Below are 25313 nucleotides of genomic sequence, written 5' to 3'. Positions count from 1 at the left end.
TACGTCGTTCCACATCCATCCACACCCCAAGTTAGCAGAACTGTTAGAGTCACCCTGCACTCTGGCAGCCCTAACAAGTCAGTCTTAGCCCCCTATCCTCTGGATACCAATTAAAGAGTCAGAAAACCATGAAAAGCAGAGGAAAGAGATGTGTCCATTAGAAGCACGCTAAGAAGAGAAGCAAACAGGTGTCTGACCCAGGTCCAGCTCTGGGTCCTGACACATGGCACCGGGCTTAGTGGCTTACACCTCTAACCCCAGCCCTTGGGAGGCAGAGCCAAGCCTGTGTGAGAGTCCCAGCATGGCCAGAGCTTTATAATAATGAGACTCTGTCTTAAAAACAAACAAAAACAAAACCTTCAAAGGCCTCACAACCTCAACAACTCACTTCCCCTGGAACAGGTCCTACCTTTCTCAGTTCTATACATCACAGTACATGTTCAAGTTTTGAATTCATCTGTAGATAAACTACTGGGTCGCTCAGAGCCCTCCCTCACAGACTCACTTAGGGGTGCATTTTACACACTTGTCAGACGTCTCTCAATTCACATTGACAAGATTAACTATCATACCACTGGAGCAGTTTCTCGAAACTATCATCAGTATAAAAAGGAAGGCCTAGGGCTGGAGAGATGGCTCAGCAGTTAGGAGCACGGGCTGTTTTTCCAGAGGTCCTAGGATCAGTTCCCAGCACTCACACGGGCAGTTCACAACTGTCTGTAATTCCAGTTCCGGGGGAATCTCACATCCTCACAGAGACATAATTGCAGGCAGAACACTCATGTAAATAAAGATTTTAAAGGAATGCATAGATCTTAAAAACATATGATATATAGTAGAATTGAGGCTTGTGTTTTCTGTAATTTTTATAAATGTGTAAGTGTGTGGCTTGGCAGACCTCAGGGAACTGGTAACAATATATGCAAAAAGAAAGAGGGTTGGGAGACCGGCTTTCTTCCGTTTTAAAGGCTAGAAGGCTAGACTGGGACTGCAGCTTGCAGTATTTCTGTGTGGTCTGCTAATGATTACAGACATGAGGCACAAGTAGGAACAACATCTGTCAGATAAAATAGAAAAGCCTCTTATCGTCAAGGGCCACCATGGAGGGTCTCCTCAGCCACACATGTGTTAATTCTATGCTCAGGAGGCTGGAATCTGAAGTAAAGACAAACTTGTAAATATCTGAATAGGTTTGGACCCACTGTGGCAGGCAGCGGCGAGTCATGTAATCTTTGTGAAGGACACATGTAAATATTTCAATGGTCCTTGAGAGTCATTTTTCGGAAAGACACGATCTTTTGGTAGATGTCCAGGGCTTCTGTCCCAGAGGACAGTTTACAGCAATCCTGAGGCTCCTGTGCCCCCACGCTGCCCTCGCGCACCCCGCGATAGACTAACCCCTCAAACTCATTGCATGGAGAATAACAAAGCCGAAGGCCTAAATGATGTCTGCATTATTGCTACGTAAAAACAGAGTCCACAGACCCTCTGAAGGACGTTGGTTTTCCGCCTTTGTCCTCTTTCCGTGACTGCTGTGACAGAGATGACAGAGCGGAGAGCAGAGCCAGAGAGCGGATACGGGTGGGGGTGCGCTTCTCCTGGATTTGCCATCCCGACTGCCTGACTCAAGCTGGTGGAGAGGCTGAGAAACCGAAGCTGCTTTGACTCAAAATCTGTAAAATCAGCTGACTTGATCCACTCAAGAGAGAGAAAAAATGAGTCTGCGACATCATAACCAGAAGCCGACAGAGAGGCGTTCCTATTTTACTGGCTTTTTGTTCAGGCCGGGACCCCTGCCCCTGCCTCCGATGAGTAGTAATGAGGTTCTGCCCCGCCCCATCTTTTAGAATCAATACAGAATCGGGTCAGAAGCCCCAACTCCCAAGAGTCCTTGTGGACTAGGCTCAGGCTCCCATCCCCACCTCCATTCCAGAAAACCAACTGAAAAGAAGCTGGTGGTAAAGTCAAGAAAAGAGTATTATTATCATCGTCGTCGTCGTCGTCGTCATCTCATCACCACCATCATCATTATTTATTTATTTATTTATTTATTTATTTATTTACCTAAAGGGCATGATCACACTGGCAAGTGCAGAGTACTGATGACGCTGTTTCAAAGTGTTCACAAGAGTCTCTGGGTTATGTAGGTGAAAGAGACCGAGTTTCTCTGGTGGGTAGTTCTGATGATCTCTTTGGTTTGGATGTGTTCTCGTTTGTGTGACCTTGGGCCATCATTTCAGGGTCCATAATGCAGGATTTTGTTGGTGCCACAAAAATCTCCCTTGCTTAGGGGTAGCATTAGTCCTTCGCTGCAGTAAATTCGTCTGCCCAGCTTGTTCTGAGGATCCAACGTGGAGTAGAAAGACTCAGGAGACCAACAGTACAGGAAGGAAAGAAAGAACGGTATACAGTTAGCACGAACAGTGGCTGGGCGTCCTTACAACCCACACAGACAAGCCCACTTCCGTGGGAATGGGGCACAGATAGGGGGCTCCTCACAGAACTACCAGCGTGGAGCTCCAGGATAAAGAGGAGCAAATCAGGAGCGTTTGACCCAGAACTCCTGAAACCCAAGTTTTGGCTTCCCTTCAGGTTGGATAAGCGGACAAATCTCGTAGCATCCTCACATGGGAAGCAGAGAACGGGAAGTAGGTCCAGGTTATCAAACCTCAAAGTCAGCCCCGTGTTGTCGTCGTTGTCCGTCCGCGGCGGACCCCCCCTCCCGCCCCCACCGGTGAAGTATCTTCTCTAAAAGGTACTCCACCCCTCACAGGTTACAGTCTTTACCAACAGTGCCACCAACTGGGGACATGTTCAAACATCAAACCTATGGGGGATATTATTTGATCAATCACAGTGTTATTTTTAAAATGTACCTGTTAAAATAAATATTATTTATGTAACTGTGTATTGGGCTTAATTTTAATGAAATAATGAACGATTTTCATTAAAAACATTCTAGGTTTATTTTCTATTTTATATGGATAAGTGTTTTATCCTGCATGGTGTCTGTGTAACACTTGGTGCCATAAGAGGGCACCCGATTCTCTGAAACCACGAATGCTGGGAATTGAACCCATGTCCTCTGGAAGAGCAGCTATCTCTCCAGCAGCTCTTAACCACTGAGCCATGTCTCCAGCTAAAAACATCTAATTTCAAGTGCTGATAGATGGGATACACATAAGCTCTTTGAAACACAGCACATTTTCAACAATGTAGAATCCTGAGAACAAGAGATTTGAGACTCAGTGGTCTACAATATCGTTTTTAAATGGTTGAAATACACTGTTGATTTAGTGTATCGTAATCCCTGTAACTCATAAGTAGTGCTGAGAATTTAAATTTTAATTTGTGTAGACCCTTATTTTCTTAGGATAGTTTTCAGGGGTGCCTCATTTAATATGTAGGGTGTATATGTATGTTAGTGTGTGGACACATGCATGGCTAATGTGTTAGGTAATCTTATATGTATGTTAGTGTGTGCATGTGCATGTATGTGCATGCATGGGCATCCAGATGTGTGTATGTGCACTTGAGCACATATGTGTGCACACATGTATATACATGTGTATGTGTGTGCTTGCATGTGTGTGTGTTTGTGCTCCTTCTGTGGCACATGTGCGGAGGTCAGAAGATGACTTACAAGAATTGCCTCTCTACTTCTACCTTGTGGATCATGAGGCTCAAACATAAGGTTTGGTGACAGATGCCCTTATGAGCTGAACTATCTTGGATGGCTTTCTTACTTTCAATTTTCCTTAACAGGGTCTCTCACTGCACCCGGAGCTTGGGTGAGTTCAGGAATCCTCCCGTCTCTACTCCTTCCAGGCTGGGTTTCATACATCACCCCCAGTGCTTGGCTTTTACATGGACGCTACAAGTCTGAACCCTGGTCTTTTACCAATAGAGCCATCTACACAGCCCCTGGTTTTTAAAGAAAGCCTGTGCTTACTTTACACAAATAACACCCGCACTATGGCCCACTATTAGCTTGTGACCTATTTCCATCCATCGCAGTCAATCACCTACTTCTATTCTCCTGCCTTCCAGTAAACCAAGCGGGGAGTGGAAACCATTGAGGACACTTCCTCGGTTAAGGATTTGACCCTAGGCCATGGACTCCCAAGTGAACAGGCCGTGTGGGCTCCATCTCAATGGCTCTGGAATACTGCTGGAAAGACCTAACTATAATTGTAGATCACCTATGTTTGCAGGCTATTGGGGGATAAGCACATCTTCCTAAAGTACAAGGCTCAATGACTGATCAAGCCAGTACTGACCCAACCTCCTTTTCCAACAGAGGTTTCCAGTTGGTCTCCCTCCCATACCTAGTGATGATCCTGACCAGGATTCATTGCTGCCTTCTCTCTGTGTTGACTTAAAGGCAGTGCCAGGCACTTTAAAGGATTCAGAACATTTTTATGAATTAGTGACCGAAGTGTGGGACAGGTCCGTATCCAGTGATCCCAAGGTGTTTAATTAAACTCGTGTTTAAAATGAACCCTGGGAGGAGATATGGAGACAAAGTTTGGAGCAGAGACTGAAGGAAAAGCCATTCAGAGACTGCTCTACCTGGGGATCCAGCCCATACACATACAGCCAGCAAACCCAGACAATATTGCTGATGCCAAGAAGTGCATGCTGACAGGAGCCTGATATGGATGTCTCCTGAGAGGCTCTGCCAGAGCATGACAAATACAGAGGCAGATGCTCGCAGCCAACCATTGAACAGAAAACTGGGTCCCCATGGAGGAGTTAGAAAAAGGATTGAAGGAGCTGAAGGGGCTTGCAACCCCATAAGGACAACAATATCAACTAACCAGAGCTCCCAGGGACTAAATCACTATCCAAAGAGTACACATGGACAGATGATGGCTCCAGCTGCATATGTAGCAGAGGATGGCCTTGTTGGGAACCAATGGGAGGAGAAGCCCTTGATCCTGCCAAGGGTACCCCTCCCAGCCCCCCAGTGTAGGGGAATGTCATGGCTGGGAGGCGGGAAGGGGTGGGTGGTTGTTGGAGGAAAGGGGATAACATTTGAAATGTAAATAAATATATCCAATAAAAAAAAGCAAGATACACAAAATAAATATAAATAAATAAATAAAACGAACCTGACTCGCATGTCAAGTATCAGTCCTGTTCTGTTCATCCGCCCTGTGCCTCATTCTTCCATCAGTAAGGGGGACAAAACCGCGCTGTGGTAGGGCTGCCCGGAACCCAGGGCACAGTCACTGGAGCCAGAGGTAAGCGGCCCAACAGGTGGCAGCAGTCCAGACGGCTGGCGGGCGGGGCCAGGCTCCGCTCGAGGCCCGAGCGCACACACCTGGGGGCGTGGCCTGCCCGGGCTCCAGGGGGCGTGGCCTGCGGCCTGGCGCGGGAGGGGAGCGGCGGGGGACGGCGCGGGCCTGTGTGTCGGCGGCGCCGGGGTTCGCGGGAGCTGCTTGAAGGCTCGGCCGCCGGGAGGAGGCCGCGGCCACGGTGAGCGGGAGCGGGCGGGCGGGCGTCGGCTCGGGGACCAGGCCTCGGCGCTCCGCAGGCGTGCGGGCGTTCGGAGGCCCCAGCGGCGGGGACAAAGGGCCGCGGTGTCGCCGCCTCCAGGACCCTGGGTCCGGGCGCCGGTGTGGGGTGTCGCGCTCCTCCCCGCGGTCACCTGGCTCGCGGGAGGACGGCGGGAAGACGCTGGGGGCAGCCGGGGGTGTCTGCGGGTCCCTGAGGCCGGCGGCGGAGGGGGCGCACCGGCTGTGGGCAGGATGCCCAGGGAACCGGCTGGGTCCGCGGGGAGCGGGCGAGAAAATGGGATTACTAACGGTCTCCCGCCGGCGGTCGGGAGCGCTGGACTTTCTGTTTCTGAACGGAGTCCTACTCCATGCAAAGCCCGTGGTGTGGCGCCTTCTCATAGTTTTGTAACCAGCGGGGTCCGCTTTCTAACACGCCTTACGTCAGAACTGTCTGTAGTTTATTGTTTTGAGGGGGATTTATTTTTATTCTTCCTTTAAATGTATGCTTCTGTGTGTGTGTGCACACTTTCGTCCTGGTGCTAAGGGACAGAAGGCTTGGATCCCCCGGAGCTGGACTTGCAAGACCCTTGTGCCCTGTCAGTGTGGGTGCTGGGATCTGAACTTGGGTCCTCTACAAAAGCATCAAATGCTCTTAAAACATCGAGCCATCTCGCTAGCCCCTTGTTTTTTATCGTTATAACTTGGAAGTAAAGCTGACCTGCAATTCGTTATCCTCCTGCCTTGCTTGCCAAATGCTGGGATCACAGGCGTGTCTCACCGGGCCCAGCTATTATTTAATTGATTTTATTGGGAATTTGTGTTTTAGCCTTAAGAAATTATATCTTTGAAATTTGAATGTGTGTGCTGTGCGCGCTCCTGCGCATACCTGTGCACCAGTGCACCTGTGCCATAGTGGGTATGTCAAAGGACAACTTTGGAGGGAGGCAGTTCTCTTCCTGTTGAGTTCGAGGAATAGAACTTAGGCTTTCCGGCTTGTAAGGCAAGTGTTTATAACCTCCTAGCTATCTTGCCAACCCCAAATTATAACCCCTATGGAAATTTGTGTTGGTGCCCCTCTGTTTTCTTTTTGTACTATAATACCTTCTTAATAACAGAAGAATCTATTGTGCTAACAGGCATTTACCTGCCGTTCTTAATGCAGTTCATAATTTACTGGCTTTTATTATTGGTGCATTTATTTTGAATGGTTGTGAACCTGCACCTCTGTCTGAAGTACTTTTCTAACAAAATGAGATAATCATCAGAATAATCTTCATTTAAAGTTTTGTTTTGATACTCAGATTTTAAAAATTGGAGCTGAAGGTATACACACACACACTCACTCTCTCTCTCTCTCTCTCTCTCTCTCTCTCTCTTCATGGTAGAAGCCTTACTTCACACACTGGAAGTCCTAGGTTTCACCTCCAGGTACCCATGTGGACACATGTATGTAATACAATATTAATATCTTTAGAGATGTACTTTCATTGTTTTTAATTATGTGGATGTGAGTGTGTGTTCAGGTGCCCCAGGAAGTCATAGGATTCCACTCCCCTCCCACTGGAGATAAAGTGACAGGTGAGTGTGAGCTGCCCCAGCTGGGTGCTGGGGACCAAACACAAGTCTTCTGCAGTACACACTCCTAACCACCGAGCCACCTCTCCAGCGTGTGTGTGTGTGTGTGTGTGTGTGTGTGTGTGCGCGCGCGCGTGTGTAATTTTTTTGAACCAGGGTCTTACTAAGCAGCTGTGGCTGGCCTTGGCCATGCCTCCTGAGTGCTGGAATTTGTGCCACCACACATGGCAGTATTATTAGTTCTTACATGAGCTTAGGATTAAATACTAAAATTGATTTTAAATAAAATCTGAAGTGGCAGCACAGTTGGTAATCCTTTCACATTGCAGGGCTTCAGCAGTGTTAACTAGGATTTCAACCATCCCCATTCCTGAGTGGTATTCCAGGTTCATTCTTTAAAGATGGCCACCCAAGCCTGGATGTTTGAGTGTTTAAGTGATCTTTGGAAATGTTCCTCAAATGGTCCTTTGGGGGTTTGGACACAAGCAAGTAACTCTTGGCTTATGTTCCATGTTTTTTCTTGTTTCCGTCTTAGTTTGTAACCTCCTACTTGCCTTTGAATTAAGGTTTCTGTTTGCTTGTTTTTGTTTCTAGCTTCTTGGAAGCTACGGAGTGACTTCCTTAAAGAATCATGAATTCACACCATGTTGTGCTAACTCTAGCCTCCCTGATGTTCCTGATGTGCCTCCCTGTGTCACAGAGCTGTAACAAAGCACTCTGTGCCAGCGATGTGAGCAAGTGCCTCATTCAGGTAGGCTTAAAGGGACTTTTGCTAATACCGAAGCCCGTGTGCACAGGTAGACACTGTGGGGTAAATGGAAGTCCGTGTGCACAGGTAGACACTGTGGGGTAAATGGAAGCATGTGTGCACAGGTAGACACTGTGGGGTAAACGGAAGTCCGTGTGCACAGGTAGACACTGTGGGATAAATGGAAGCCCGTGTGCACAGGTAGACACTGTGGGGTAAACGGAAGTCCGTGTGCACAGGTAGACACTGTGGGGTAAATGGAAGCCCGTGTGCACAGGTAGACACTGTGGGGTAAACGGAAGTCCGTGTGCACAGGTAGACACTGTGGGGTAAACGGAAGTCCGTGTGCACAGGTAGACACTGTGGGGTAAATGGAAGCCCGTGTGCACAGGTAGACACTGTGGGGTAAATGGAAGCCCGTGTGCACAGGTAGACACTGTGGGGTAAATGGAAGCCCGTGTGCACAGGTAGACACTGTGGGGTAAATGGAAGTCCGTGTGCACAGGTAGACACTGTGGGGTAAGTGGAAGCCCGTGTGCACAGGTAGACACTGTGGGGTAAGTGGAAGCCCGTGTGCACAGGTAGACACTGTGGGGTAAACGGAAGTCCGTGTGCACAGGTAGACACTGTGGGGTAAATGGAAGCCCGTGTGCACAGGTAGATTCTGGAGTAAACCGAAGCACGTGCACACAATCTAAGCCTTGGGCCAGACAGAGCCCAAGTTACTGAACTGGGCCTTTATCTCTATGGCTATTCCCATCTGACCACTTGAGTCCAGAAGTTCAATGTGAAGTCTGCTGTCATGCTGTGTAAGCATTGTGTTTGGGAGATGAGCGAGCACACTAGTGTCTGTAATCGAGCTTAGATGGCAGAGTCTTAATAACTATATTTAGAAGACTTTTAGCCTGTCAGTTAATAGACAGATTATTACATATAACATATCATTTTCCGGTTGCTGTGTAACAGATTATATCAAAACCTAGCAACTACAGGCAAAAAAATACATTATGTCATGAAGCTTCTGAGGACTGGAGTCTGGGAAGCAGTGTGGCTGGGAGGCTCTGGGCAGGCTCACTCAGGCGCAGGCAGTGTCGGCCAGGGTTATAGCCTCTACTTGCAAGCACGTGAGAAGTCCTCCTTTCCGATGGAGGCAACCAAAGTAATTACATGTCATTTTGCTGAAATGGAAAGTGACAGTCATCTGGACGGTCCTGTAGCTGGGAAACAGTGTGGCTTTGACCTGTTCTGACCTGTTTCTCACTGGTAAGCCCAGGACTCTGGTACTCAGCATCCTGCTTACTGTTCTCCATGCTGCTGTGATGTGACAGTGGCAGATTATGTAGCTCCTCTGTCCCTGGCCCTCCAGCAGTCCTTCTTCTCTTTGGAGGGGTCATGTCTTTGTGGCTCCCATGCTAGGTGCTGGCAATGGCCCAAGAAATTCATTAACTATGAGTACAGGCTGAACATGTGGGAAATGTTTAGAATTGCATAAATATATTTGCAGTGTGTGTGTGTAGAGAGAGAGAGAGGCAAATATACATTACACACACACACACACACACACACACACACACACACACGAGATCACCTTGGTAGTGGGACAGAAAATAGAGAAAAGCTGTTTGTCTCACATGTGCTCTGCTTTGCCTGAGAGTGACCTTAGGCAGTATTTTTAGCTGTTTTGACTGCAACTCTTCATCTTCTGTCAGATGTGGAATTTTCCACTTGTGAGGTCATGTTGGTGCTCAGGAAGGTTTAGGGTTTTGAGCCTTTTGGATTACACATTTAGAAGAGAGACTCCCAGCCTGTGTTAGCTTTTCATGAAGAGTGTGAGTCTGCTAACTTTGGCTGTAATTCTCACTTGAGACTACAGCCATAAGTAATTTTATAGCTCAAGGCTTTGTGTGTGTGCCTATTCCTGTTCTTTTCCTCACTTTCATTAGTGATTTGAATTCTAGTTACATTAACCACATACTCTGTAGAACCTTTACTTGCCCTTCAAATCAAACATTTAATTAGAGAAGTGTGTGTGTGTGTGTGTGTGTGTGTGTGTGTGTGTGTGTGTGTGTGTGTACACTTACAGGGCCGTGTTTCCTTGGTGTCCTTCATCCCCTCTGCTCTTAGACTCTTTCCTCCCAAGCCCTGAGTCAGGGATTTGATGGAGACACTCAGTTAGGGCTGAGTGTTCCAAGGTCTCTCTGCACACTGTCTGGCTGTTCCCAGCTCCTGGGAGAAGGAGGGACCTTCTCTGTTGATGGCTGAGCCAGGCACTGGTCATAGTCATGTTTCTATGTCTAGGTTACCTCACTCAGGATGACATTTTCTATCTCCATCCATTTACCTGTGAATTTCATTTTTTTTACCAGCTAAATAGTACCCCATTATATAAATGTGTCACATTTTCTTTATCTGTTCATCTATGGAGGAACATCTAGGTTTTCTCCAAATTCTTCTGTTTGTATTCTGTGGGATAGTTTGAGAATTCTGCACTAAAACCCTCGTGCCTCGGGCCTCAGTTGTTTTGAGAAACGTTTGATGACCGCCTCTCTTTCACTGGGGCTGTAGGTCTGTTTAAGTCGTTTATCTGGTCTTCATTTAACTTTGGTTAGTGGTAGCCTATGAAGAAAATCACCCGTTTCTTTTAGACTTTATGATTTGGTGGTATATGGGTTTTTAAGGTATGTTCTTTATCTGTGCATTTCCTGAGTGTCTGTTGTTAACTCTCCCTTTTCATTTCTAATTTTGTCAATTTGGATATTGTCTTTCTGCCTTTTAGTTAATTTAGATAAAGGTTGATCAATTTCACTAGTTTTCTCAAAAAACAAACAAACAAACAGAACAAAACAAAACAAAAAAAATCCCAACAGCAAAAAAACCTTTGTTTCATTGATTCTTTGTTTTTTGTTTATGTTTGATTGATTTTAGCCCCGAGATAGATCATTTCTTGCCATCTAGTCCTTTGGGTGTGATTTCTTCTTTTTGTTGTACAGCTTTCAGGCTACTCTGGATACATAGTGAGTTCCAGGACAGCTAAACCACATTGTAAGATCCTGTATAATATAATAAAGTATACTATAGTACTGACGATTTTCTCTTCTTTCTGTGACATGAAATGTAGCCATCAATGGTAGGCCACATGGTCCTATAGCAAGTTGGAGGCCAGCCTTGGCTATCAAAGGCCCAAGTTTAAAAGTAAAGATGAGAGCCAGGGGGTGGTGGTGACTCCTTTAATCCCAGCACTCATTTGAGAGGCAAAGACAGGCGGGTCTCTGTGAGTCGGACTTCCAGGACAGCCAGGGATACACAGCGAAACCCTTCCTTGAAAAACCATGAATGAATGAATGAATGAATGAATGAATGAATGAATGAATGAGAAAGAATAGCAACAACAGCCTTTTATTCAGTTGACATAGCTAAAGTCACTAAAGAAAGTAGGAGCATTTTGGGAATTCTAGAAAATCTATTCCTCTGTTCCCTGTAGTTTCTTCTATGGCATTTGAAATCAAACTTCCCATTTTTTTTTTTAATTGGGCCTCATGTTGGGCGCCCCTTGCAGCCAGCCTTTGCTGCTTTGCAGGTTCTTCATTTTCTCACCCCATCACCCCCAGTTTACTCCTGAACACTAGACAAGAGAGACACAAAGACAGAGGGAAAGAGATCCCTGAGTCTTAATTCCTTTCCTTTTTGTTTCTTTTTTGACCACAGCTACCAACAAACCACAACTAACCTGTCGAAAGAGGCAACACCCACCCCACCTCTTAGGGCCTAGCAATGTCAGAGTCGAAGCCATCCTTCTGCTAGAGGAGGAGGCAAATTATGGTCAGCTGCTGCAGGCAGTCCAAACCAGCCCCATACCTGGGATTAAAGTTAGAACACATTCTTAGAATATTTCTGTGGATTTTTTTTTTAAAGAAACTAAGATTCCATATTCAGCGTCTGCTCCCAGAACTGAAAAACAGAAGCATTCTTGAGCTAGTCACTATTTCTTAGATCCCATATTTTGTCAATTAAAAAAAAATGTGGGGCTGGGGATTTAGCTCAGTGGTAGAGCGCTTACCTAGGAAGCGCAAGGCCCTGGGTTCGGTCCCCAGCTCCGAAAAAAAGAACCAAAAAAAAAAAAAATGTATTCCTTCATTTTGTTGTAATGTGCCTTTGAGTCCTCAGACTGGCTGTGGGAAATAACCTTCTGGGTCCTGTATTCCTGAAAATGGACCTTTTCTGATTATATGCCTGGGATGATAGATTGTCTGGGTATAGAATATAGGCTTTAAGCCATTTCTTTATTATCTACTAAAATCCCACCACCTACAGAAATTTGAAGCCAGTTTATTTCTTATTCCCTATGAGTAACTGTTTAGTTATTTTTGGAACATTTAGTACAGTATTTGTCTTAGTTAGTGTTCTCTTGCTGTGAAAAGACCATGAAAAAGGCAACTTCTAGAAAGCATTTATTTGGGGCTTGCTGACACTATGGAGGGTGAGTCCATGGTCAGCCATCCTGGCTGGGAACATGGCAGTAGACATGCAGGTACGGTGCTGGAGGGGCTGCTGAGAGCTTTCCGTCTTGATCCACAGGCAGCAGGCAGAAAGAGTGCAACTGGTCCTACCATGGGCTTTTGAAACGTCCAACCCCAGTGTCACACGTCCTCCAACAGTAGCACCTAGTAATCCTGGATACTCCACCAACTGGGAGCTGAGCATGCAAACGTGTGAGCCTGCGGGGCCATTTTTGTTCTGTCCACCTCAGAATCCTGCCCTGACATTTTGAAATGTAAACAGTTAAGTCAAGATACTTGGATACTTTGTGGATCCTTCGAAGGGGAATCAGTTTCGATCGTGTACATTACTTTGATTGCTATAGCTTTGTAGTATGTCTAATTTTGCTCTTTTTAAGACTTTGTTCTTGATTCTGGATCCCTTAAATTTGCATATGAATTTTGGAGTCATCTTGTTAATTTCTGTAATAAAACTTGCTAGGAATTGATTTAACGTAGTAGGCTTCACTTTTAAACATGTTTTTGGTCTTTAGAAAAAATGAGTACAGAGTTCCCTTATGCTTCTTTGTCTAGCTTTATTCTTTTTCAATATTCTTTTTTTCTTGTTGAGACAGTCTTGCTATTTTACCTATGCTGGTCTTGAGATTGGAATTCCCATGCCTCAACCTGTTGAATACTTGGGATTGCAACTTGTACCACCACACCAGCAGTTTCTGCCTATTATTATCTTTAATTACTCTGGTACACTCTTTACTATAGATGAACCAATACTGATACCCATGTTATTAACTGAAACCCATTGTTTAAGTTTGTTCATATGTTTTTTGTTTTTTTGGGTGGATTTTAAGAGACACACGTATACTATGCATTTATGATGATACTCATTGGAGGATAGTTTGATTGCCTTAAATCTCCCCTGTATTCTCAACATAGTCACACCCCTACCTCTCTCCAGCCTTTAACAACCACTTCTTTGATTATCCTGGTGTCCTCTGACCAGAGTGCATTAGCGTTGGAATCATAAGAAAGGCTTCTACTTTCTTGTCTGCTACTGTTTTAGTCAGGGTTGTCTGGAGGAACAGAACTGATGGAATGAATCAATCTGTCTGTCTGTCTGTGTATCTATCTATAGAAAGGGGATCTATTATGATGGAGTGCAGGCTTTGGTTTGGCTGGTCCAACAATGGCCGTCTACCAGTGGAAGGTGCAAGAATCCAGTGGTTGTTCAGTCCGTGAGGCTGATGCCTCAGCATCCTGAAGAAGTCAGCTCTCCAGCTCTAGTGCCAGTGAAGGAGTGACTTCCAGTGAGCGGAGAGGAAACAGGCAGGGAGCATGCCTCCTCCTTCCGTGTCTGTTATCCAGGCTGCCGGCAGGGGTGGATCTTCCCTCCTCAAAATGATTTCATTTAGAAAAATCCCTCAAAGGTGTTCCCAGCCTCTTGGGTTGTAGTTAATCCCAGGTGTAGTCAGGTTGACAACCAAGACTACGTCATTGCTACCATTTGTGTTTCTCTTCGGTGTTAGTTGCCATCCCGTGATGTGGCTGTGATTCCTGGCCGTGTTAGTGAGAGTCCACACTGCTCACCAGCATCTGCCTTAGGTATTCACTGCTGTAATAGGTTTGAGGTAGAATTTCATGATTGTTGTCATTTGCAACTCCCTGGGCTCAGTGTACAACACAGCAAAAGCACACATGTCTAGCATGATATGAGGCCTTTGGTTCCCCAGCACTGAAAACACACACACATGCACATGCACATGAACAAAACATGATGTGGAACATCTTGTCACGGTTTTTTAACCATATGTATATATTTTTTTGTTATATTGGATATTTGTTTATTTGTTTACATTTCAAATGTTAGCCTCTTTTCCGGTTTCCCGTTGATAAATCCCCTATGCCACCCCCCCCTTCTATGAGGGTGCTCCCCTACACATCTGCCCACCCCTTCCTGCCTCCCTGCCCTGACATTCCCCTACACTGGGGGTCCAGCCTTTGCCAGGACCACGGGCTTCTCCCACTGGTGCCCAACAAGGCCCTCCTCTGCTGCACATGCAGCTGGAGCCGTGTCGGTGGGTGTGTCGGTGTGATATGCACACCTACTTCACAAGTTGTCTTAAGAACTGTTGTTCCGTATTCAATCCAGTTGTTTGGTTTGTTTAGTTGGTTGGTTTGGTTAGGTTTGGGGGTTTTTTGAAACAAGGTTTTTCTGTGTGGTCTGGCTATACTGGAACTTGCTATGTTAACCAGACTGCCCTTGCAATCAACCATTCACCTGCCTCTGCCTCCTGAGTGCTGGGATTGAAGGCATGTGCCACCATGCCCAGTTTGTATTCCTGTTGTTCATTATTGAGTTTGAGTTCTTTTCACGTCTTAGGCATCAGTCACTATTAGGTGAGTCTTCACATGTATTTTCTCCCAGTCTTTGGTTTGCCATCTAGCTCCTGGGCTGTCTGTGGAGCAGAAGTTTCATAGTCAGTGAAGCTGAGCTTATAAACTATTTCTTTCAGAGACCGTGGCTTTGGAGTTGTCCACTCCTATTTTCACAAGGATCATATTAAATCTGTAGATCAGTTTGTGAAATGACATTTAGCAATATTGATTTCTAATTCACAAAATTGTATAGCTTATCTTTTATTTAGATTTTCTTGCATTTCTTTTAACTGTATTTGTAGCCTTTAGTATTCTGATCATTCAGTCTCTAAGAAATTACTTTTACGTGTGTAGATGCTTTGCCTGCATGTCTGTCTGTGCTCCACATGCATTTCTGGTGCCCACAGAGGCTGAGAAGGGAGTCAGATCCCTGGGCTTGGCATTACAGATGACGGTGAGCTCCCATGTGGGCCTAGCAGTGAAGCCCAGGTCCTCTGGAAGAGCTTGATTCCCACTGTTGTCCCTGCAGCTGTCAGGACAGCCGTAAGCAGCTGACCACAGGGCAAAGGCAACGCACGGCTACAGTCTGGCTGCTGTGTGGCCTACAGAGCAAGCTCGAGGTGTGTCGCCATTCCCATCACCATAGCTTTCCTCTGATTCACTGAGCGTGTCATATGCACAGAAATGATAAGTGCACAATGAAGTAGGAGGGTAAGCACTTTAACAAAGAAGTACGGAGCTAGCGAGACGGCCCAGCAGCTAGAAGCACTTGCTGCTCTGTCAGGGGACCTGGGTTTGATCCCTAGCTCATGGCAGATCGCATCTGTAACACCAGTTCTGGGACCTGATGCTCTCTTCTCGCCTCGGTGAGCATTGGCACCGACATGGTGCACAGACATACGCACAGGCAAAATACCCGTGCACATCCTAAGATACCACCACCACCACCACCACCACCACCACCACCTCCACCACCACCACCACCACCGCAGAGATATGCTGTAGTAATGTGACAGAGAACTTAACCTAATGTGAAAGGCTCTGGGTTCGATTCCCAGCAGTCAAAAACAAGGAATGCCATAGTTTATAACAGGAAGTTCCTTAGGGAACTCAGACTGCCTCTGTTAGTTGGTCTGAACAGCATCTGTAGAACTGAATGTCATGCTGTGAGGCTGTGAGAGCATCTGCTTATGTTCAGTCAGAGCATTCACGCAGTGACTAACTATAACAGCGTCTCCTTGAAAGGTCATGGAGACCACGGTCTGTGAGTCATGTAAATATTGGACCAGGATGGTTGCGAGCAGTCAAGGCAGGCCAATCTTCCCAGCCACTCCTACAAGTTGCTATGCATAAGGGTGGTCCCTATATAAATATTTATTTTGTGCTTTGACTGGGAAGAAATCTTGCTTTAAACATCAACAAGCCAAGGTTGTCTGGGTGCATACCCTGCTCGAGTGGGTGGTGCAGCCACCATGTTTGAAGCGGGAAGCTGTGATGTAGGACCCTGTTTTTCCCTAGACTTTGCTACTTTGCTGCTTTTATGAAAAGAAGTTTTAGAGTTGGCAAGGAGTCGATGCAGTAAAAACACCTGCTGTACAGCCTGGTAACCTGAGTTCAGTACCTGAGACCCAAAGGGGAGACGAACCAACACCTACAAGCTGTCCACTGACCTGCGCGCGCGCACACACACACACACACACACACACACACACACACACACACTGAATGAGTGAATGAAAGAAAGAAATAACATGTCATTTAAAATAATAAACTTTAACACTTATAATACAAATAAATAGATAAGAATATAACTGCCCTCTCTCACTTGGTGTATATTAAATGGAGAGACTGGAGCTGGAGAATGGCTCAGCAGGAAAGGCGTTAGTTAACCGGGTCACATGACCTGAGTTTGATTACGGTGCTTCTCCTACGACTTCTGCATGCCGTTCCATGTGTATACATGCACGTGTATAGACACATAATAAAATTAATTCTAAACATTACATAATTAGACTCAGATTTCATGTTAGTCTGCTTTTATCTAAACTTTTGAAGAGCGTCCATGTTCGCAATAAACATCCCTGTTGTTTGTGAGGTTCTGAGGATAGCCGGAGAGTGTAACGTGTAGTTTTCTGTTTAGTATAAATTTTCTTTTTCTTTTTCCTGTTATAAAGTTACTGAGCAATGCAGCCATTGCAATTTAAGAGAACCTAGTGAGACCCTTCACACCGGGAGCAAACACTGAGCTTCCTGCTCTGATGTATGAGGCTAAGGCCTACAGTCAGAAGAACCAGTGTCCCCGGGAGCTCAGGGTCGCCTGTGCCGTGAAGAACCGGTGTCACTGTGAGCTGGGGTCATCTGTGCTGGGAAGAAGTTGGACAACAGGTGATGTTACCAGAAATTGGCTGAAGCAATGAGAGAATTAAGTCCTGGGCTAGAGTCTCTGCTTAGTGTCTGTCTAATCTTACTTCGCCTTTGCAGTCAGTGGCTTGGCTCTGGCGTCAGCAGTGAGAGCCTAAACACCTTACAGGACTTCCCCTAAGGGTCGTTTGGTTTTCTCTAGGAAGACTACTAACAAGGTTTTGAAATGCTAGACATAAGTATGCTTTGTTTCTCATCTCAAACTGTAGGACAGTAATGTCTAAGTCAGACCAGAGTCAAATCCTCGCCAGTGACTGATTGAGTGTTTTGTGCGTTTTATACCTTCATTTGAAAATTGAGAATAATCCACCCTGATGGAAACTTTGTGAGGTAGGAAGCAGTGAACTGCATAGAGAGTGGCTGTGTGTAAACAGAACCGACTGAAGAACTGGGGAATGTAGCCACAGAAAATAATCGGAAGCTTTGCGTCACTTTCTTTTTTGGATTTCTGTGGATGTTGTGTTTGGTTTGATCACATGCTCCATTTGACTAAGCAGCAGTCAAGTTTATTCAGAGTGAGATTGGTAAAATACATGAATAACCCAGTTCACAGAAAATGTCACATTTACCTCTGTCCTTTTTCTGTTTAAGGAGTGGAGGGTTTTCAGATACATTTATGATTTTTAAAAGTGAAGTGCAAAGCTGAGGAGACTTTTGAGGCCAGTGTTAAAGAGGAAGGCATTGTGATGCTCATCTGTGATCATGTCGCTCAGGAGCCTGGGGAATTACACGGTCAGGCGGCTGTACACGTAAGGCCCGTCAGCAGCAGCAAGGACAGCAGAACAGCAAGGGCGTGCGTTCACAGGGCGCAGAGGAGACACAGCACTGAGGACGCACTACAGAGGTTTTAGCAGTTCTGTATCAGGGTGTCCTAGAAGTCATTATTTTCTTAGCCGTGCATTGGAGGTGTGGAAGACGAGGTCAGTGATGATAGGCCCTCCTCACCCTGTAACCGTGAGGGCTGGAGTTCAGATCCTCAATGGGGGTCCCCTCCTCACAGGAGGTGAAGTCCAGAGCAGGCTGGCTAGTCAGACTAGCAAAGACCAAGCGCTGTGAGCTGGCCAGAGATTCTGCCTCAGTGTACAACACGGAGAGCAAGTGTGGAAGACACCAGAAGTCACCCTCAGGACTCAACATGCACATGTGCACCTTTACACACACACACACACACACACACACACACACACACACACACACACAATGCCCATGTCAAACTAGAGGACAACTTATGAGAGTTGGTTTTCTCTTCTGTATGCATCCTAGAGATTGAATTCATGTCTTCAGCTTGTTGGCAAGTACGTTTATCTGTCAGGCATCTCACCAGCCCCCAAGGGATGCTTGTAGCTCTGTGTGTGTGAGGTCTCCACCAAGGGTATGGCTGCTGGCCCTATTGTGTCCTCCAGTGCCCACTCCTGGCACCTGTACTCCTCAGGTGCCGATTGGTCTTGTCATCTACAACAGCTTCCTGTAGCTGGCGCTCACCCTTGGGGCAGCTATATCCTTGGTTTCCTGACTTGGCTCATCCTGGGATACTCAGTCTTAATCGTTCTCAAATGGTTCTGGCTACAGTTTCTGAGGCTTGAAGAGTAGGAGGCTGGCCAGCTCTCCTCTTGAGTGCAGACCCATTGGGTAGAGGAGTCTTGATCTCATAAAAACCCCCAAGTGGATCTGAGGCTTGCCTTTGGCTTGAGTCTATCAGGACAGCTGGCTGGCCTCCTGCAGGCGGTGGTGCCCCTTCCTTCTCAGGAGGCCATGCTGGGCTGCAGGCCCTTTTCTCTGAGTTGCTCCTTAGCTCTCCACGCTCCTCCCCTTTATTTTTGGTGCTTTCCATCTTTGTTTGTTCTCTGTTATCCTGACTTTTCTCATTCACCCCATCAAATGTGGCTGCTTCTCATCCACCATCCTCGCCCAGGTCTCTTCACCCTAAAGCCTCTGCCCCATAATGGGCGTGACCATGGAGTTACAATCCAGAGAGGGAAAACACTTGTTACCATCTGTAAATAATCTTCTACTAAGCACACTGTCTCAACGTATCATAGATTGATAAATAAATTTGTGTATGTGAATGTGGTGCCACAGATGGACTGCCACACCTTGCATGACCTGGGCGAGCACCCCACTATTGGGCTGTCTGTACCGTTAGCCCTCACATAGTATTTTTGAGTTTGGAGTGTTGGAGCATGAACCCAAGACCTTGCTTATGCCAGGCAAGTGCTGTTCTTACCAAGCGACACTACTGGCCCTTGCTACTGGATGTATTTTTATTTGTTTTAGACAAAGTCTTGCTGCGTAGCCCAGGCTGGCCTTGAAATCATAATTCACTTAGATCAGCCTTTAGGGGGCTGGGACTATATATACAATTACACTAGAATCCAAACTAACAATTTTAAAACGATATTGGTGTTTTGTTTTAAATAAAAATATGTTTATAGTTATATTTTTTTTACTTATATGTATGTACACTGTGTGTTTCTCTGTGTGTATGTGTGTGTGTGAGTGTGTGAGTATGAGAGAGAGAGAATGTGCACATGGTGTGAGTGTGTTACCTGTGGAGGCTGGAAGAATGTGTCAGATCTCCTTTAACTGGAGTTGTACATGGATGTGAGCTGCTGCCACGTGGATGCCGGGAATCGATCTTGGTCCTCTGAGTAGCCAGTGCTCTTAACCTCTGAGCCGTCTCCCAGCCCCTAGACATTGTCTTTCCCTTACAGACCTTAGATGGTGAGGCAGGCAGTATCTGGGAAAGTTCTTCTGCCCAATCACACATGGCGGTGGCATACAGTGGGTTATGAAACAAGATGTTTTCTTTGTTTCAAAGTAAGGTAAAATCACCTTTGTTCATTGCATACATCGAAAGAAAATAAAAACCTATTTGTCATTGTCATTGTGTTGCTGGAAATGATGTTGTTGAATAAAAAGTATATCAGGAATAAGTTTTATAAATGAAGATGCTATGGGTTATTTTTGCTCAGAGTTTTGGTTATAGTCGTTTGGGATTTGGCTTCAAAGTCTGCCTTATTCTTAGGAGCTGTGCCAGTGCCGGCCTGGGGAAGGAAACTGCCCCTGCTGTAAGGAGTGCATGCTGTGCCTCGGGGCCCTGTGGGATGAGTGTTGCGATTGTGTCGGTAAGTCCACAGGCCAGTGTGGCTTCCTGCCTATCTCTTTAAATCACAGAATCCTTGACTTTAAGTGATGAGTCAGGGTGGAGACACACAGACACGCACACGTACTCACTCACACACGCACACACGCACACATGCACACACGCACTGTTGTTGCGGGCACCAACCTTCCATTAGGATTCCTTCAGACCTTTGCAGTCCTGTGGCTGCCCTTCCTTTCAGGTTGAAACTCCCCACTTTTCACAGGCAGGGTACATCCTCTGAGAAAACTCCAGGTAGGAGACAGGTGTTTCTTCCGCCGCAGTTGCATGTGCCTTCATACACTTTGTCTAGCAGGCTTTCTTCCCAACTTGCGAGACGAAGCCAGGCTGGGTGACAAAGGCTGAATAGCAAAGGCCGAGGCAGGAGGACCACAAATGCAAGGCATGTGTGTGCTTACAGAATTGAGTTCAGTGCCTACCTGTCTCAAAATAAAACAAATAAGTAAATGAACAAAACAAGGAAGAGAAAGCAAAAAGCGGGACAGAAGGGACTCTCAGCGGTAGAGTACATGTCTGCCATGTATGAGGCCCTAGTGAGATTACACAACCTACCAAAGGGGATGGATGGGGGAGGGGAGGGAGGGGAGGGAGAGGGAAAGAACTGGTTTCTTCCTGCCTCTTCGAGTCTCTAACATTTATTTTTGTTTTACATGTTTGGGTGCTTGTGTGTGGGTTGTTGCACATTGGGTATAAGGCCCATGGAGGCCAGAAAAGGCTACTGGGTCCCGTGCAGTTGGAGACAGTTGTAAGCTGCCATGTGGCGCTGTGCTGGGATCCAGCCTGTACACAGGATCAGAGTTCTCAACTGGAAGCAGGGATATCTGGAAGGTGCATAATAAACAAACTGCTTTTCCGATACAAAGTGACAGGCAATTTTTCAAGGTTTAAAGTTGCTCTCTTCTCTCTCTCTGTCTGTCTGTCTCTCTCTCTCTGTCTGTCTCTGTCTCTCTGTCTGTCTGTCTGTCTGTCTGTCTGTCTGTCTGTCTGTCTCCTCTTTCTCACTTGCTTGCTGGCAGCCTGAGGCTGTACACTCTGCATTCTCCTGCGCACTCTGCTTTTCTCCTGTGCGCTTTTCTTTTCTCGAACTCCCACAGTCATACACACCTCTGTGCGTTCCCCTTTCACTCACACATACACTCTTCACACACACCTCACATTCTCTCTCTGTCTCTAGCTCTTCTCACACTCTCACATTCTCTCTCTCACTCTACACTCACCTGATGCACACCTCACTCTCTCTCCACTCTCTCTCGTTTGCTCTCTAGCCTTTTTCTTGCCCCACTCTTTTATTGATAATCCAAAAGCAGGTAGAAAAAAGGACCTTGTATAATCATTGTTAAATCAAATTCAAAAGAATAACCACATCCAACAAAGAACTAAGAATTACAATTGTTCCCCAAAGTTTCAACCTTCCCCTATTCCCAGGCCTGTTTCCAAAATAATAATAGTTACAAACTTATCATTGTTTAAACTTTTACTTTTGACTTATTATACTTCAGAGCTCAGGGGTTGGGGATTTAGCTCAGTGGTAGAGCCCTTGCCTAGCAAGTGCAAGGCCCTGGGTTCGGTCCCCAGCTCCAAAAAAAAAAAAAAGTGTTTGTCCCTGGAGGCAAGCCTAACCTATACTTCAGAGCTCCGAGGTCATTTTGCTCTAATGATAAATGACATGGGCAAAGCTGCCAGGCAGTGGCCAGAAAGAGTCAGGTTAACCCTTAACTCAGTGGTTCTGCTAGCTTTCTGCTTCTGCCCATTGCACACAATGACCCTCCTCAAAGTCCCAGTGTTTTTTTTTGTTTTTTTTTTTTTTTTGGTTCTTTTTTTTTCCGGAGCTGGGGATCGAACCCAGGGCCTTGCGCTTCCTAGGCAAGCGCTCTACCACTGAGCTAAATCCCCAACCCCAAAGTCCCAGTGTTTTGACTTAGTTTTACTGGTATAGGATTTTATGTACTCTATACTTTCTTATTTAAGAGCCACTCTCAAATGTTGTACAAAAGTTATTTCATAATTTCAATAGATTTTTCTTTTCTTGGAGTTCCAGTGTTGCCTCTATTTAATTTTCTAATAATTTCTTTAAACTATTATTGTGCAGTTATTACACTGTTTCCAAGATGAGAACACAGGCATGCACCTGGGCCATTAGGGCTGTGCTGTGCTGTGCCCCTATGCCTCAATTTCCAATTGTTTAAGAATCATTACATCAAGGAACATCTAGTTTCACAGAATTCACCAGAGCAGAAGGAGAAAGAAATAGGAAAGTCAGATATAATAGAATAATTATGCACTCCAAGGCCAACTGAAAAGCAGTCATTGTCCAGGGCTAAGGTTAGGAGAAATAGGAATAACTGTTTTTACAAGGAGCTGCCTGCCGTGGGCTTCTGAGAAGTTTCCACCCTGGCCTGCTGCTGGCGGGCAGTCCCTGTCACGGTGTGCGGTCCCCAGCAATGCTGGGAATAGAATCCAGATCCTCTGGAGCTCTGACCCATCCCCCATCACTAGTTTATCTCTTTGTGATTTTCACTTAGAGTCCTTGCTTGATCTCATCCTACAGTCCAACATGTTCTTTCTCTGAAGATTCCCAACCATACCTACCTTCTGAATTTGATTATTCAGAGGTTACGAATATGCAAGTAAAAACACCACATAACTAGTGTTATATTAATTAGGCTACTTTTTTGCTGAAATCATCTTTTTCCAAGTCAGAAACAAAACTATAGATAAAAAGTTTTGTGTGATTGAAATGATTTTTTTTTTAATTTTTGGACTGTTGTTTATTTCTTTAGTGTGTGTATGTATGTGTGTGTGTGTGTCTGTGTGTGTGCACGCATGCAAATAGAGGTCAGAGGGCAACCTCAGAAGTTGGTTTTCTTCTGTCACCTTGTGGGATTGATGGGGTTGGGCTGAGATTCTCAGGCCTATGCCCAAGAGCCTTTATCTGCTGGGCCATGCACCAGCCCTGTAGGCTTACCACCGAATCTGCAGGTCTAAATCGGACTCCCAGAACCCTGAATGTGTGTTGGCTGTGTGTATCAGGCTCAGTGGCAGGTGCCTCTATTCATTCTGCCCCTAATAGGCAACAGAAATGTTTGGTCTTGAAGCTGAGCAAGATTCACACACCTGTAATCATAGCTGTCGGGAGCAGGAGAAGCTGGGCTGTAGTAAGACCTTATCTCTAGAGACCAAATAAGTAAACCAACCATGAGAAGAGCTATTAAGGGGCTGGAGAGATGGTTCAGTAGTTAAGAGCACTGACTGCTTTTCCAGAAGATCCTGGTTCAATTCCCAGCACCCACACGAAAGCTCAGCACTGTCTGTGAAGCAGCTCCACGTGATTTGCCACCTCACACTGACACCCCTGCAGGTAAACACCAGTGCACACGTAATGAAAATAAACATTACATAGTGGGTTTGGCTTTTCAAAAGAGCCACTAGAACTAGGCGGTTCCAGGTGTGGGCATGTGTAGGTGTACACATGTGCATGCTTATGGATGATGAACTAGAAACAGAACTGGGAGAGAGCAGAAGAGATCTGAAAGGAGGTAAGAAATGCAGTCAGTAATGACGTGAATGAAGAGTGAGGCAAAGAGGTAAAGAGGCTGTCTGAGCGAAGACAGAGTGTGCTGGAGCAGGGGGGGGGGCTGCTGGGAGAGGCGCATGTGAAGAGGAGTGGATGAGAACAATGTGTAATCCTCTCTCTCTCTCTCTCTCTCTCTCTCTCTCTCACACACACACACACACACACACACACACACATATACACACACACACAGAGTCTTTGTTACCTTTTTTTTTTTTTTTTTTTTTGGTTCTTTTTTTCGGAGCTGGGGACCGAACCCAGGGCCATGCGCTTCCTAGGCAAGCGCTCTACCACTGAGCTAAATCCCCAACCCACTTTGTTACCTTTTTATTGCTGTGATAAAACACTATTATCAAGTCAACTTAAAGAAGCATTTAATTTGGAGGCTCACAGTTCCAGAAGGTTAAAGGTCATGACCATCATGGTGGGAGGAGCATGGTGGCGGCAGGCAGGCAGGCAGGCATGGTGCTGTAGCTGTAGCTGAGACCTTACATCTTATCTGAATGAAAAGATAAAATAAAAAGAGGGTATAACTACTCCTAAAATAAATAAATAGGAAATGTTTATTGTAGCTATAAGGGAGAAAGCAGGCAGTGGGAAGAATCCAGGCTGAATGTGACCAGCTGACTAACCAGTACCATGAGACGGGGAGGGAGAACAAAAAAGCACCAATCAGGAGAGGTGGCTTGAGCCAAGAGGCCAAGAGACCAATATTGCCCAAAATACTGAGTCCCATAGGGTCAGACTTGGGGAGGGGCTGGGGAAGCCCACCCCCTGGGAAGAAGAGGTTAGGGCATGTGAGGAGTGCTGGGAAGAGTGTCAGGTACCGAGGGATGCTGGGAGAGCTGGCCAGCATCTGTCTTGATATGTTAATAGGCACCTAGGTTAGACATTTGTCCCAGGTTTCTGAGACATAACATTCTAGCCTTTTGTTGATGTTAAAAGAGTGATGTAATCTCTTCTATAACTACTTCCTGCTAAAATTGGTGGGATTAGGAAGGCTCGAATGTGTGGCAAAGCTGAGGAGGAGACAGGAGTGCAGACTGGGTGGTACCTGCTTTGCTTGCTGCCCAGGTTCTGTGGGACCACCTGGGACTAGTGAGATGCTGACAGCTTTGCGGCCCTCTGGGACCAGGGAGCACCAACAGTAGCCATTGAAGGCAGTTTTGGGGCGTGCAAACAGTTGACTGGCAATCTGCTGGGACGGATACAAACTAACAGCAGAAGGTAACACTAGGGTAAAACTTGTGTCTTGGATGTATATTTGACACTTATAAGCCCATGGTCCTGGTAGTTGAGGAGAAGAGAAGGGTCCCAAGACCAAGGGAATGGGGAACCCACTCTCAGGGGTAAACAGGGTAGGCAGTTGGGGAGAGCTTAGGCTTGGATGACAAGAGTACTTATCTGAAGGCCATTTGACCTGTAATAGGTGGATCTAAGTCTCTCAACTCCCTGATAAGAG

General features: G+C 46.0%; 2 protein-coding genes across 3 annotated transcripts in view; one reads left to right on the top strand and one right to left on the bottom strand.

Annotated features, from left to right (window-relative positions):
* Nucleotides 1–831: 831 nt before the first annotated feature.
* LOC120094765 (basic proline-rich protein-like) lies at nucleotides 832–5958 on the bottom strand. The gene is made up of 2 exons (XM_039084763.1): nucleotides 5115–5958; nucleotides 832–2338 (listed from the first exon to the last, which is right to left on the bottom strand). The coding sequence occupies exon 1, from the start codon at nucleotides 5898–5900 to the stop codon at nucleotides 5232–5234; it is 669 nt and encodes a 222-aa protein (XP_038940691.1). The 5' UTR covers nucleotides 5901–5958; the 3' UTR covers nucleotides 832–2338; nucleotides 5115–5231.
* The window catches only part of Twsg1 (twisted gastrulation BMP signaling modulator 1), a 34344-nt gene continuing 14439 nt past the window's right edge, over nucleotides 5409–25313 (top strand). Inside the window, exons 1-4 of one of the 2 annotated variants that reach the window (NM_001412824.1) lie at nucleotides 5409–5481; nucleotides 7025–7079; nucleotides 7671–7827; nucleotides 20140–20239. In NM_001412824.1, coding sequence (NP_001399753.1) covers nucleotides 7708–7827; nucleotides 20140–20239 — 220 coding nt within the window. In that variant the 5' untranslated portion in view covers nucleotides 5409–5481; nucleotides 7025–7079; nucleotides 7671–7707. The remainder of the gene's footprint in view (nucleotides 5482–7024; nucleotides 7080–7670; nucleotides 7828–20139; nucleotides 20240–25313) is intronic. The other variant, NM_001108811.3, reaches the window with a different exon arrangement.

Source organism: Rattus norvegicus, chromosome 9 (genome assembly GCF_036323735.1).
Source record: "Rattus norvegicus strain BN/NHsdMcwi chromosome 9, GRCr8, whole genome shotgun sequence".
In the NCBI taxonomy this organism is placed as follows: domain Eukaryota; kingdom Metazoa; phylum Chordata; class Mammalia; order Rodentia; family Muridae; genus Rattus; species Rattus norvegicus.
The sequence above is the reverse complement of the archived record's forward strand: the minus strand, read 5'-3'. Positions and strand labels throughout refer to the sequence as shown.